General features: G+C 48.6%; 4 protein-coding genes across 4 annotated transcripts; 2 read left to right on the top strand and 2 right to left on the bottom strand.

Annotated features, from left to right (window-relative positions):
* The first annotated feature begins 239 nt into the window (after positions 1-239).
* K441DRAFT_264343 (SGNH hydrolase) lies at positions 240-2655 on the top strand. Its single transcript, XM_067640836.1, has 10 exons — positions 240-256; positions 361-800; positions 858-864; positions 921-957; positions 1163-1234; positions 1291-2046; positions 2100-2217; positions 2276-2296; positions 2348-2515; positions 2593-2655. Exons 2-9 carry the CDS (start codon positions 602-604, stop codon positions 2359-2361), a joined length of 1224 nt encoding a protein of 407 aa, XP_067499480.1. The 5' UTR covers positions 240-256; positions 361-601; the 3' UTR covers positions 2362-2515; positions 2593-2655.
* A 1986-nt stretch (positions 2656-4641) lies between these two features.
* K441DRAFT_581741 (uncharacterized protein) lies at positions 4642-7181 on the bottom strand (the record flags this gene model as incomplete). The annotated part of the gene is made up of 6 exons (XM_067644425.1): positions 4642-5946; positions 6118-6625; positions 6674-6808; positions 6875-7015; positions 7074-7110; positions 7163-7181. 6 exons carry the CDS (start codon positions 7179-7181, stop codon positions 4642-4644), a joined length of 2145 nt encoding a protein of 714 aa, XP_067499479.1.
* A 159-nt stretch (positions 7182-7340) lies between these two features.
* Positions 7341-9598, bottom strand: K441DRAFT_264335 (cysteine proteinase). The gene is made up of 4 exons (XM_067640835.1): positions 9514-9598; positions 9040-9454; positions 7733-8991; positions 7341-7680 (listed from the first exon to the last, which is right to left on the bottom strand). The coding sequence occupies exons 1-4, from the start codon at positions 9527-9529 to the stop codon at positions 7592-7594; spliced, it is 1779 nt and encodes a 592-aa protein (XP_067499478.1). The 5' UTR covers positions 9530-9598; the 3' UTR covers positions 7341-7591.
* A 166-nt stretch (positions 9599-9764) lies between these two features.
* On the top strand, positions 9765-10484 carry K441DRAFT_680683 (actin-related protein-like protein 2/3 complex subunit 4; the record flags this gene model as incomplete). Its single annotated transcript, XM_067651391.1, has 4 exons — positions 9765-9767; positions 9828-10154; positions 10209-10334; positions 10431-10484. 4 exons carry the CDS (start codon positions 9765-9767, stop codon positions 10482-10484), a joined length of 510 nt encoding a protein of 169 aa, XP_067499477.1.
* Between the last annotated feature and the right edge of the window lie 3405 nt (positions 10485-13889).

Here is a 13889-nt window from a genome sequence, read left to right as displayed (position 1 = left end):
GTCCCTGTTGCCAGCAGCGATCTATACTCCTCCTTCTCTTATTGCTTGTCTCTCTCTTGTGCAACCTCAGTGCTACCCTTTCCCGGTGCGGAGTCGCCCTGTCCGCTCAAGCATTCCCGACCTAGATAGCCGGGGGGCATATTGGGTAAACTCCCTTAAGCCGATCAGATATCACCTCATCGGACGTGATCGTGAGAGACATGCTGCATCTTTCAGCACGCCCAGCTCAATGATGCAAGTCCGCAAAAATCTTTGGGTGCGTTCTGGAGTCATTTACCTTTGCCGTCTGCATCTTCCACCAACAGTGGCCCCGCCAGAGCATGGTGGAGAGGACTAAACCCGGAAGCTAACACTTCTTAGATCTGCGGAGAGTACTAAGCCGAGTAATCCTGGAGATCGCATAGTCAACTATCGTCATCTAGCAGCATGGACCCGGAATTTGTTGACACGATGGTCTTGCTATTCGCAGCAAGCATCCCGCTTGAGCTTGGAAATTTTTGTCCATGATCATGGTGAATTAAAAGGCTCAAAGCTTTCGAGTCTTTTGGACTCGGAAGCTTCTCCGCCCTTCTTCGACCTTTTACATCTCAATAACTGCAAGATGAGGTTCTTTTCATCTACCCTGAGTCTTCTTGCGGCAGTAGCATCCGCGACAATTCTCCAGAATGGCCAGGTGCGCGATATGGTCTTTCTAGACACAACAATTGCTTCAGTAGCAAGCGATCGTAGCTGGAGAACTTACGGGCCAAGTGCGAGCGAGATTTCTTACAAGGGAAGATGGGACAGCAAGCACATCTCATGTGAGCACTCTTCTGTGAACTACGACTGTCAGCTACTGATTCGTATTCGGTCTCCAGGGTGGTCGTGAGTATTCTAACATCTCACTTGACACTGCCTACAGAAGGCTTACGCGAAATTAGAGCTCCTGGCTTGAAATTCAGCTTCATCGGAGACAAAGTAAGTTAGTACTTGGAATGTGGGAATGAACACGCACGAGGGTTTTGCACGCCATGAAAGATTCGTCTTAGCGGCATAGGCGACCAATCCGTACTCTATGTTACGGTCCCTCTTTCATTTTGAGACTGCCATTTCTTTGGCCGGCTCTCCCTCATTCTGGGACGTCGATTCACTTAATTTAGGCTGACGGTTTATGCTTAATTAGGTTGCTATCGGCTTTGGCAATTATACTTCACCTGGAGTCTTGGTTGCATATAGATTGGACGGTCAGGATTGGGTAAGCTCTTGCCTTGCTTTAAGTCAAGTGTTTGAACGTCAGTTAACATTGATTAGATGTTTACCAATGTCACGGCAAATTCCACTCACCAGTTCATATCTAGCACCACCACCAGCTTTAATCTAACCACGCAAGCCCAGCTCCCACAAACGCTAGAACTCCGGGTCACCAATTGGGCATATGGTATTCAAATTGCTGGCGTTCATGTCAGCTCCTCAAGCAAATTGATTAAATTACCAAACTACTCCAAGACAATTGAGATCATCGGAGATTCGCTTAGTGCAGGTCAATATGCCACATATGAAGGCATATCGTCCTACGCTTGGGGTCTTGGTGCTGGTTTTGGGAATGTTGAATTTTTCATCACAGCTTATCCCGGGATCTGCTTGGTAGACACCAACTGCTGGGGAAATCCTCGTGGCCAGACCTACCAATGGTATCATGCGTCAGACACGTCTGGCCGAGCGGTAGAGATCTACAATGACAATCCGGAAGTGTGGGATTTCCGCAAGCGTCCAGCGGCCGACATTGTTGTCATTAATCTGGGCACCAACGACAATAACACTCACAACAACGTTACTAACGAGAAATTTCTTCAAAGCTATCTTGAGTTCGTACAAGGTGTTCACCAAGTCTATCCCTATGCACAGATTATCCTGGTATCTCTTTGGAATGGATTCAGTCCTGTTGGGAACAGCTATGCTCAAGGCGGTGCATTTATCGAGGAGATTGAGGAAGTTTACAATTATTACAAGCATACTGGATTTGTTCACTACTTCAATACCACAGGGATTATGCAGCACAATGATATTGTGAGCTATCCAGAATATCTCATTTATCAAATTGTTGTAACTCACCACCATAGGGCCCTCAATACCACCCAACGGATGTCGGCCATGTAAAGGTTGCTAGTCACTTGATGCAATACATCAAATTGAACTTTGGATGGGAGCTTGGTGCTACCGGACCGGAGGTTCAGCACGGTAAGGGTTCCACTTTGCTTGCCTATAAGAATAAAAATGCTAATAGACAATTCCTTAGATACTCTATACTGGAATGACCGTAAGCAACTCCAATGATTTATCATCGCGTCCTTGCTAACTCTGTACCTAGAACAAAATTATTGAGACGAGCAAATGCGTCCAGGTGAGCGGAAAAATATAGCACGGTGCTTTGTTTTGGGGGGTAGAATCACGAGATAATGTTAATGCGTATAATTCCCCCTTCGTATGGAGTAGAGTGGTATGAAGGATTTTCTGTAGTGAAAAGCTTTAGTCAAAGGTATCTCGTTTTCCTGTTTGGGCACGTGGGGATCGACAACGTCATGCAGCAAATATGACGCTAAGCTTGACATTTAGAGTACCTGCAACTTTAACTTTACTTAATCTATAACATTCTCAACGCTATCTTACTTCAATTGCCATTCAGTTAGAACCGAATTTTTGTGTCCAATCTCCTCAATTGCTTATACTAACCCTCAATCCACGGCCGCAATCCAAGGACATCACAAACCGCACCCGAAAGCCCGCAAGTATGGCACCTACCGAAGCGACATCTACAAGCGCGGCATATTTGAGAACGTCGTACCCACCGTAACCACAGATCCAAACAAACTTGAGGCACAGGCTAAGGAAGCTATGACGTCCCGAGGGTACAATTATGTCACCGGCGGGGCAGACGAGGGAGCTACAATGGGCGCGAACAGGCCGGCTTTCCGACAGTGGAAGGCAACGAAGTTCCCCCGCGTGTTAGACATGCTACCATGGCAGGATATGGCTCAACATCTTCCATTACAAGTGTATTGTGTAGGACGGTGAATTAACACACCCCGTCCTTACTAGCTCATCCCGCGCATGCTCCGCCAAACCACCTCACGACCGTTTTCGGCGAGACTTACGACTCGTCGCTCCTTGTCTCGCCCGTCGGTGTGCAGACCATCTTCCACAGAGACCGCGAGCTTGGCATCGCAGAGATTGCCACCAAGTTGGGCGTGCCGTATATCATAAGTACGGCGGCCTCATCGTCGATAGAAGATGTGGCGCAGGCGAGCGGGGATGGCCTGAGGTGGTTCCAGCTGTATTGGCCGCAGGAGGACGAGATAACGCTATCGGTAAGCCTGCACCCACTGTGGCCTTGCATTTAGACTACCCTCCCCCCCTCTCTCCTCAACACGGCAAATCTTGAGATGTGGAGGGTTGGTTAGTTGATCCACTATAACCCCTCTTCAGCGCCCGCAAATGCAACTTCTCCGTCCTCATCGTGACCCTCGGTACCTGGGCCCTCTCGTGGCGCCCTTGGGACCTCGACTCTGCCTACGTGCCCTTCATGGAAGGCATCGGCGACAACACGAGTTTCACTGACCTCGCAGTCCGCCGCATCTTCCAGTCGGACCACCTGGAGCACAAATCCGTGGATGAAGACAGGCACGCCGCGGCGCTGGCCTGGCAGGGCGACGTCTTCTCCGGCAGAGGGCACACGTGGGACCAGCTGCAGCTGCTCGGGGATAACTAAGAGGGTCCAATTGTGCTGAAGGGGACTCAACACGTGGATGACGCGAGGAAGGTGGTCGAGGTGGGGATGGATGGGGTTATTGTGTCGAATCATGGTGGACGCCAATTGGGTGGCGCGATTGGGTCGCCGGAAGTATTGCCTGAGATCGTGGACGCAGTTAGGAACGACGTCACTATACCGTTTGATAGCGGGGTGTGCGCTGGTGCTGATGTGATCAACGCCTTGTGTCTAGGCGCTAAGGGTGTGTGCATCGGACGACCGTGGCTTTATGGGCTAGGAATAGCGGGGAAATCGGGTGCGAAGGTGTTGCAGGGGATATTAGCGGATCTCGATCAGAGTATGGGGTTGGCAAGGGTTAAAGATACTGCGGGATGTGAGAGAGCAATGCCGAGGAGGGTGTCTTATGGAGCTGATGAGAAGTCATTGGACTAGGAGTTCTGGTGGGCATGTCTTACAAGGGCTGAACCTCTTAGCACACCGAAGTGCGAAGAAGTTGAAATGGTCATGGCTCGGACGTTGATCCTTCGATATTCGGCGGACGAGGCGTACGGGAGTTACATGATTGCATCATTGATGTCTAAGAACAGGGTATCTAGAGAAGTAGACATAGAAGCTTTACCTTGCTAAAGAAAAGGCAAGAAGCATAGCTTCGAAACCGAACCGGCAAGATTAGAGTCTCCATGGCCTTCGCAAATTATGATTCGGGAAACTCGGAGTTGTAAAAGCAAAGAAAGACACGCGTTCTAGAAAGGTTGTCGAAAATACCCGCAAAGTGGCATAGTGAGGAATTGCACCAAACACCTCCCATCCATTTATATTGCAGTTAAGATCGTTGCATGAAGATTGTTCCATGTTCATGCATCCACAATGTCTGGATCTCATATATCGCCTTACCGTCAAGCAACATCGGCATCTTCAATAGTCTCGACGATCCTTAGCCCGATCTCGCCAAAGTGCTCATCCTGCCGGACAGTCAGCAAGCCCTTTGTCGCCAAGGCCAGCGTATGCAGCAGCGCCTGCGCAGCCACAACCCTCGTGTTGGTCAGTGGTGGCAACAGCTCTTCGAATGACACTTCATCTAGATCCGCCGCTGCTTCTGCTTGCAAGAAGTCTGCATCCAGCTCTTCCTGAAGGCGTTTCCGTTTCTCCTGAATCCCATCATGGACGAAAGCGAGAAAGTTGATGCCCTCAGCATCTAGCGCATCACGAATTTTCTGGCTGGTTTGGGGCTCAATAAGCGGAGGGTCAGCGTAGAGGTCTGAGTCGTCTTCGGCGCCCGCCCCTAAGTAGCCAAAGTCATCACCACCGAGGATGCCGAATTCGTCTTCGCCCTCGAGACTGCGTAGAGCTTCGAGACCACCGGGTTGCCCGCGACCGTGAAGTGGTGATGCGCTGACCGTGCGACTCCCTCGTCGGCCCAATGAGCCTAGAAGCCCACCGAGAGAACTTGGCCCGGCAGAGGTTGGAAAACCAGATCGAAGAGCTGATCTCCCGCGTGTCACGGACGAGCCACGAATTGATGCTGAGATGTTCCATGGCATAGCAGAAAAGAGCTGCTGATCATCAAGTGCTGAAGGGGCATCTCGGGGCATCTCCACATATTCGTCCCCCATTGGCGCGAAGACGCCTTCGCCTAATTCCATGTCATTGCCTCGACTGACTTGGTCTTCATCTGATCGACGACGAATGCGGCGCGATTCACCTTCAGTGGCTTCATCGATGCCGCTATCGCGATCGCGCTTCTGCCCAGCCGTAGCTGCTCTGTTAATACCTGTCAAGGCCTCGAAAAGCGCGTCGCCATAGAATATGTCCAATGGAGTCTTGGTCTCCGAGTAGCCAAACCGACGTCCGATATTGCCTATTCCCGATCCCCATATCCAGAATTCGGCATTCTTCTTAGCTTGAGTGATGGCTTTGTGTTGCATTTTGATGCGCGTGGCTTCCGCCATGTTTTGAAGGTATTCAGTGTTCCAGCGTGAGAGGTCGCTGTTGCGGAGCTCCATTGTCTGATCGAGAGGGATGATGCGCGCAGCACGACGTTTGCGGCGCATCAGTGCTTCCGCGGTGGAGGAAGTCTCAGAGGAGGGGGTGTGCTCATCACTGGCTTGACGGGTGGCTGATGGGAATGCTTCGCCTTCCGGTAGAACATCGAAGTCGTTTCCTAAGTCGAGAATGTCGATATCCATGTAGTCGCCACCGAGCTGGGTTCAAATAATTATTAGCCCATTTAGCAGAATGAAAAACTTGTTAAAATTCAGCATCGCCCGGGTTTTGATTTCCCCAGTTTCAATTTCTTCATTGAACTATTCAATGTCTATCACTCCAAGTGGTTGGAAAGGCGGACTGGATTTGTTGTAGAGAAAGCAACTTACATTAGCACTAGCCTTAAGACCTTCCTCGTGCTCTTTCCTAACTTTGGCACTTGCCCCAGCATCACTTCCTAATGCACGACCTTCGCCTACAGCCGGTGTACTGCTTATTCGCTGGATAGGTGTGAATTCTAATAGATTGCCTTCAGCATCAAAACCGAAGCCTGCATCGGGTAGGAATCCATCGCCCTCTCGTCCAATGATGCTACTAGGACCGGCCAGTCTACTCGTTCCACGACCGTCATCGCTGTGAACAATAAACCCGCCAACATCCCCGCGGTCTCCAGCGTCAGACGAAGGATTGATAAGGCCTCCGATAGGTCTCGCAAGAGCCTGTTCATCGTGAAGGTTTTGAGAGCCGTAAGGCGTCACTAAGAGGGAGTCTGAGCGTTGAGTCTCGCCAGGAAGAGAGATTGCGAGGTTCGCGAGGTTCGCAAGATCGTAATCAAGCGGCAGAAGAGCAAAGTCGGGCAAGAAGGATGGATCATCTTCAAGGACAAGCTGGCCGCGCCTTCAAGATATTAGCAAGATGTTACTACAGTAATCCTGATATTATCACCTCGATTTGCCAGCTTCCGGGTCCAGCCCCGCGTTTCTGACAATCTTCAGCATCGCACGCATAGCATTATGCGCATTTTGCGCGTCTGCAAGCACATATCCGCATTGTTGGAGATAGACTCGTGAGAGGCCGTAGCTTGGACAAGTCAGCAATTACTTCGCCACCATAGAAAGACTACTACAATGCGCAAGGCTAGCTCACAGGAGATTGCTCTGCAGACGCAAAGCCATTGGGGCTTCTGGCGCTTGTATGGTTTGGCATGCCTTTGGGACGTTGACGTCGAGGATCGCTTTGCGATTGATTTTCTTAAGCGTAGACTTAGAACCAAGGGTGGCAACGAGCCTTAGATAGCCAATTAGCTTCATGAAAGCACGAGGTATAGCGAAGAGAGATGGCCTACCAGACGGTAGCAACTCCGTACTTGCGCGAAGTGAGAACTGGAAGGATGAGCGCGATAAGACCTTTATGTTGAAGCGAGAGATAGCTTACCTTCGTGACTGTAAAACATTGCGCATCTGATATTTATCACTATTAGAAGTTTGAAGTATACATATAAGCAAATACACGAAGATCAGACGCGGATAGCAGAGGGTGTAGAGCTTGGCGTTGAAATGAGAAGTAGAGGGCCAGGTAGACACGCGGAAACATCTTCAAAGCGCGCAACCTAAGCAAATGCACGTCGTGAGTGAGTGACATCACAGGACTATGAGAGAAATGCGCCCTTAGAGTCTGAAAGCTAAAGTCATCTAAACATTTCTAACACAATTCTGAGCACAATGCAAAATCTAAACCTAGTCATGCCCTCATTCTTATGCTATGCAAGATAAACGCCTGCCTTGCCCAAGGATTTCAGGTCTCCGTGGAGACTGAGAACATGAACATTAAGACTCGGCATAATGCAATTCAGAGCGAGGTTGATCATGCCTTGCTCTCTGTTTTCGCCTCATCTTCTATCTTGACTAGAGGAACAGCGCGGTAGAGGAGAATCAGGGCCGAATGACTCTGGCCTGAGATTTCATTAGTGACCACTTGTTTAAATGGAGCTCGTCCAGCACTTACCACCACCTGACAGTGTCTCAATCTTGTCAGAATCGACTTCCGAGACCTTATCATCATTGAACCACCACCACCTCCCGTCTTCTTCCTTTCGCTTTCCTGTAACAGGATCTTTTGGTCCAAGCTTCTTAACAAACGACGTGTAATGGCCACTGTCCGCGCTGGCACCCTGGTGGGTGATCACTCCACGAAGTTCGTAAAGGCCAGTCTGATTGGCGCCTTCGTCGGCAGCAAGCTTCGGGTTAACAAGAGTAAGAAGCTCCTTTTTGGCTGCGAGAATAGAGGCGGCGCGCTCCACTTCAATTTGTGCTTCCGTCTTGTACTCAATATCAGGCATCTCTACGTCTCCAGAGGCACTGGCCTCTGCTGCAGCTTTCTGCTCTGCCTTCTTCTGCAGCGGCTCCTTAGTAGCAGCAGCAGCCTTATTTTTACCGCTTGGTTCGATATCATTTTCTTCGCCGGCGCGCATGCGTCTCTGTCGCTTACGTGCCCTCTCGACATCCTCTTCCTCCTTCCGAATATCCCTAATCTTGTCTCTTACTGGAATTAACATTTCCTTTAGGTCTTCTGTGCAAAACTCCACCGCGTCCAATTCTTGGGGGAAAGTGACCTTCCTCATGATTTTGGCTTTCTTATTTGTAGTTCTACGCCAATCGAATCGCATGAAGTGCACTGGCAAGTACTTGGGTAGCCTTGAAATCCGTGAAGTCTTCGTGTACATGGCATCTCGACCCAACACCTCAGACCGCTTCTCGATTTGCTCCTTAAGACCAGATAAAAGCCCGTCACGAAGGTGATTGGTCTCGGCATTAATGTGGCAATTTAATTTGAAGAACTCATCCTCGCTCTTCGCCGGTTCTTCGCCACCTTCCTTAGCCGCAGGGTCATCACATTCCATGATTGACTGGAACTTCCCCGCCATGAATTTGTCGATGAACGACAAATCTTTAGCTTTGCCTGTTGTGTCCTCTCCGGAAGCTGCGCTGTCCTTAATCTTGAGTTTTTGTCGTAGCTGCGAGACAATTTGTGACCACGCCTCTTCGGCGTCCTGCTGGGCATAACCATGCCCGTCTTTAGAACGTTGCGCAAATTGGGGGAAAGTGGTTCGAAGAGCGTTTAGAAACACCAGAGGAGGAAAACCTTCTTGGGTCTCTGACATTTGCTTAAAGAGATCACGTAAAGATGCAGTAAGATCCATGGAAGCTCCGAGACCTCCGAGACCGAACTGGCTGAGCTCGCTTTGTCCACCAGAGCTTGACGCACTGCATAGCTGTTAGATCTATGAAAGTCATAAATTCACTAGCACTTACCTTTGAGAGTACTGAGATAACTCCTCTTGCAGTTCTGGAATATATCTAAGCGTTTGAAGTGTAGAGTTCATGTAGCAAGTATTGCCCAAATTCTGTAACCCCGCCGGTGTGGCTCCTTCGGATTGAGCTGCTTCGGCCTCGGTCATATCCTCCAAGAATCGAATCTTCTCCGTTGGCCTCTCCAGCTTGCTTGCAGCATCTCCCGACGGCGTGCCCATCATCATAAATGTGTGTCCTGGCTTGATGCCTAACTTCGAAATGTCGGTGTCATCCTTGAGTTGTCCACCTTTTACGAGGATCTTCTGGCGATCCGGCTCCACACCAGTTAGAGAAAAGAGCTGGTACTTGAAGATTTCCCCGGTAGAGCTAGGGTCTAGTTCGACATCATAACGTTTGCCTTGGTGTTTGACAACAACTAGGAGCGCCGGGAAGTTAGCTCAATAGCCCAGAAGTGGAGAGCAATTTAATTCTTACCAGGTAAGGGATCCATTTCGGAAAGGTAAGAAAATGTAAAACTTGCGAAGAATGGGTGGTAAGGACGAGATAAATGTGTTTAAATCTATAAAGTTTTCGTGGGGCAAGGGCGAAGACTCGCAGTCCGTAGAAGCACCAAGAAAACTGACTAATCACATCCCCGCGTCATCAGCGAGAACACGCATGGAGTGGACGAGGCCATAAAAGCATACCAGGTCGCGTCCTTGACTGATTCGGAGTTCTCTATCAACATGGTAATTAATGACCTCTAAGAAGCCCCTCATGTAGCCTTCGAGAAGCTGATGCCCCCGCAGTCCCAATCTCTCCGGCCGTACCTCCAATGCGTTCGCTCGTCCCTTACCGCTGCACTATCCCTCTCAAATTTTGCTTCCCAAGCATCGGAGCGGCATAATGTTCCTGAGATCGAAGCAGCGAGCTCTCCCGAGGTTCTACTGAACCCGTTAACAGTATCGAGGAACGAGAATGAGAAGGTGTTCATCGAGCCCAGTATCAATAGCGTGCGGATTAGCATCAAAATTAAGCAGGCGGATGAGATAGAGCATATACTAGTGCATAAGTTTACGCGCTTTCTGACGCAGAGAGCAGAGGCCTTCTTCATTCTTCGAAGGAAGCCTGTTAAAGTAGCTGCCTCACTTGGCTCCTATATTCGGATTTAAAGGCTGAATTGTGCTTAGGGATATGACATTTCTTTCCTGATCACCAACTTCCATACAGAAGAGATGCTCAAACACAAGTTGGTTGATTTCATCATTCAGTTTATGGAGGAGGTGGACAAAGAGATTTCAGAAATGAAACTTTTCGTAAGTCATTAGTACTCGCAACTAGTAGCAAGCCATTATATCGACATTATGTGCCTGAAAATTTGAACTATGTAACCTGGCTAACACAAACATCAGCTGAACGCAAGGGCGCGGTTTGTGGCTGAATCCTTCCTTACACCGGTTGGTTGACATCATCAATGCCTAGTTTGTTTCTTTCATTAACCCATATTCCAGTTTGACTGAATATCGGCTGCATGTTGTAATGATTGATAGATGCGTCCTCGACGAAGTCTTGGAGCATAGCACCTCCCTATGGATGCTTGGCGTTGGTGGGAAAAAATGGCTTTGGGGTATATATTCTATGCCTAGATAGACCAGAGCCCTGTCTAAAATTACGGCAGCCAAACAAATTCTGATTGCTCCATGAGGTAATTTTCATAACCGTTTCTATTGAACGGAATACCCCTCAAAGTATTCTCAATAATGAACTATCGTCTCCAACTTGAAAGTGGCCCATTTCTTTGCCGTTTTATCAAAATCAGCTCTTACGCATTGAAATATATGAGGGATAATATGCGAAGTGATAATAGGCGTGAGCCGTAAGAAATTCGGTGCCGTGCTAGCGCCATGGACTTGAGAATAGGTAGTCAAATGAAACTATGGCATCAAATCCTATGGTACGTCTACCCGCGTTACTCTGGGAGTACCACCCCTCATTACCGTCCTCAGTTTGACATTTCCTATCTTCATATCAAAAGGGTAAGTTTTTCACACGTATTCGTCCACTACTATAGCACTAGAACTGATCTTCCCAAACGATCTTCATTATCCGTCTGTCCTTGAACGAAATGAAGGACTCCTCAAACCCGAAAGTTCCATCCGTCAACATCGTCCACTGCCGCTCCGACTCGTTCACCAATTGTATTACAATGCCATCAATCTGGTCCATGAAGCGATTTGTCAAGATATTTCTCGCTGCACACAGTTAAGAATCTCATTCAGCTCTGTAGCTTTGCCCCATGTTTGGATGGCTAATCGCTTTGGTATCTTAGCGCCATGGGACATGAGAACCTTCAATATATTGGTTGTAGCATAGTTTGGTTTATCGGCGCTGTTACACCCCTGAGAAGCTGAACTGATACTGTTACTGAGGAGCTCTTCAGTTGTTGCTTGGCCTTAGTCGTCACAGGTATAGCTGTTCGCTTCGATTCAGTAATCTATTAAACCCAAAACCAGCTCCCAAAGGAAAAGCCTAGGGGGAGCCTAGCCGTTGGCTTAAAGCCGTTGGCTTAAGACCGTTGTAGTTTCCTAAGCCTTCCAAGCAATCCAGTTTTCCTTGGCCTACAAACTCTAACCAGGATGTCAACCGCTGCTTACACCAGTAAGATCTTGTTCTTCCCCCAGTTTATTGGTTCTGCGAAAGCCAAAGCTCAAGTGCCCAATTCCATTCATCGGGTCGTATCAACAAACTTAACTTAATGCAGAGGAGCGCATTATTACTTTTCTCGAAACCGTCTTTCGAGGAGATACGCTGTTTGGATGGACCGTTGCCATTATTTTCTGCGAAAGTACAAATGAATGGAGATCATCTGCCCTCGGCGACAGAGCTATCGGGGCTCGAGTCACAAAAATAAAGACTGCTCCCGGCATCCCAAGGGCGGCTGCGGCGTAGCCTATCTATGTGGCATGATGTAAGAAAGTTCAAGAAGCTGTCGATGGCCGATACTCTTCGCTCAATTTCTTCCAGTTACCCTACTACCGAGAGTTGTAGAGCTTGCTGATGTACGGTTTGGGGTTGCCTTGGGTATTGAGGGGCGTTTTCACACTGCTCCTTGGAAAATTAGGTGAATTCCTGCCGAAGACATGCCGCTAGAAACCCCCCACAGCTCTCCTTTCTACCCGCCTCATCTACTCTCTCACCTAAACTCTCACCAACACCAACATCGCCCGCCACTTCATCCTTATCACCATTTCATCTTAAAATCAAACTCGAACGAGCTTGGATCCTCGAAGTCGCGGTAAGTGCATTCTTCTGAAACCTTTTCCATTCCCTACACAGCCGCATACTCCTAGATCTTGGCCTAGACGGATCCGCCGCACCAAACACCTTTGGTCTCTTAACACTAGAACCCTGGGCCGAAGCAGGATCTCCTCCATCTCTAGAAGCGGTACAGACGCATCCCTAGCGGAGTAGCTTAGTCGACTTTGCAATTTGGCAGTGCTTCTTCAGCTGTTGGATGGCTCGGAGCTAAATTTCCATCGCGATCCCCTTCCACCTCCTCGCCCAGGGACATTCAATCTTGATCTGAGGTTACTGCTAGATATCATACGAAAGTGGTCAGATAGCTTTGACAGTGCTACTGCACTAAGCGCAAGCTGTTTGGAAACATATTTCCGGTGACCAGAAAATTGGAGAGCTCACTGCATCACGACATACAGCGGGCTTAAAACAAGCTACGAACACATTGCCATCGCAAAGAACTGCGTGCATAACTCTGGCAGGATTACTGCGTGGTCGCTTGACTTCAATATTGTTCAAACAGGTATGAGAGCATTCAAGTCTTGACCTCTCTTCGCCTCTACTCACTACTTGAAAACAGATTGAAGCATAAAACTTTCATCTCCTGGGGAAATTAGGATAGCCCCGGCCCAACTGGCAAAGACGGCGCGTGCTGCTTGGTATCCTTTTCAAGTTCGTCTGAGCGAGGAGGGCCCAAGCCACGACCTTCCCTCATCAGCGGTTACTCAAAACTTAATATTCGCAGTCTCCTATACCAATTGAAGTTGTTCAGAACAAACTAGACTGACAACTTATAACGATACTGGCGGCTTTGCACAACGTCGCGGAACACTTGATTGATCTCATACACCATCACTCAAAAGTAGACTGGATACCTCGTTATACGAGCAGGAGCCATAGAGGTAGTTCAATCGGAGAGCTAGGCGCTTATTGCATTGCTCTAATTTCTGGTTACGCAATAACCTACCGCCCAAACTACGTCTTGCTTCGTCCTCACTATAGAGGTCATTACACTCTTCTTCATAGCTAAACGCCATGCAGGGGATTTCTCCAGCAGCTCAATACAACCCAGTCAAGTGTGCTACCGGATGGCACCTTGATCTGGGTCCTAGTATTGAGGTTTAGACACCAGTGGTTCTCTTCAATATTAGCAACGAAAACCAACCCCGATCCATTCTCTTTCATTACTTGAAGCGCATGGGAAAGCTACTTTGGATTTTTTGAGGCCTTATCCTGCTTAGCCGTCAGATCTAGGATGGTGCGGATCCAGGACGGTTCAGATCTTAACCTCCGACTCTTCATATACCTAAACTCTCGACAACAAGAGGCGCCTTGCACAGGAAATGCGTTGGTGTCTAGAGAAGCAGGAATAGCTAGGCCCTGAAACCAAATTCTTTCTTCGTCATTCAAATACTAGGGCTTCGGGACCTTTCATCGCGGACAGATATATCATATCAACTATAGCATCCAGGGTGTTCAATCGTTCAGACTGCCAGCCCTGGTATCCTCATTTTCAATTTGTCTCATACCGCTTTGGAAAGAGCATCTTGATTTACTTTGTTTCGGCATGCTTA

Source organism: Cenococcum geophilum, assembly GCF_001692895.1.
Source record: "Cenococcum geophilum 1.58 unplaced genomic scaffold K441scaffold_51, whole genome shotgun sequence".
Lineage (NCBI taxonomy): Eukaryota > Fungi > Ascomycota > Dothideomycetes > Gloniales > Gloniaceae > Cenococcum > Cenococcum geophilum.
This window is presented reverse-complemented; position numbering and strand designations above follow the sequence as displayed.

Excerpts from the sequence above, each read along its gene's own strand:
- K441DRAFT_264343 (XM_067640836.1), top strand. The coding sequence starts at position 602 with ATGAGGTTCTTTTCATCTACCCTGAGTCTTCTTGCGGCAGTAGCATCC. Across the intron at positions 958-1,162 it reads TCAGCTTCATCGGAGACAAA|GTTGCTATCGGCTTTGGCAA; the intron begins GTAAGTTAGTAC and ends ATGCTTAATTAG. Across the intron at positions 2,047-2,099 it reads TTATGCAGCACAATGATATT|GGCCCTCAATACCACCCAAC; the intron begins GTGAGCTATCCA and ends TCACCACCATAG.
- K441DRAFT_264335 (XM_067640835.1), bottom strand. Across the intron at positions 8,992-9,039 it reads TTATCTCAGTACTCTCAAAG|TGCGTCAAGCTCTGGTGGAC; the intron begins GTAAGTGCTAGT and ends ACAGCTATGCAG. Across the intron at positions 7,681-7,732 it reads TGAGACACTGTCAGGTGGTG|GCCAGAGTCATTCGGCCCTG; the intron begins GTAAGTGCTGGA and ends ATGAAATCTCAG.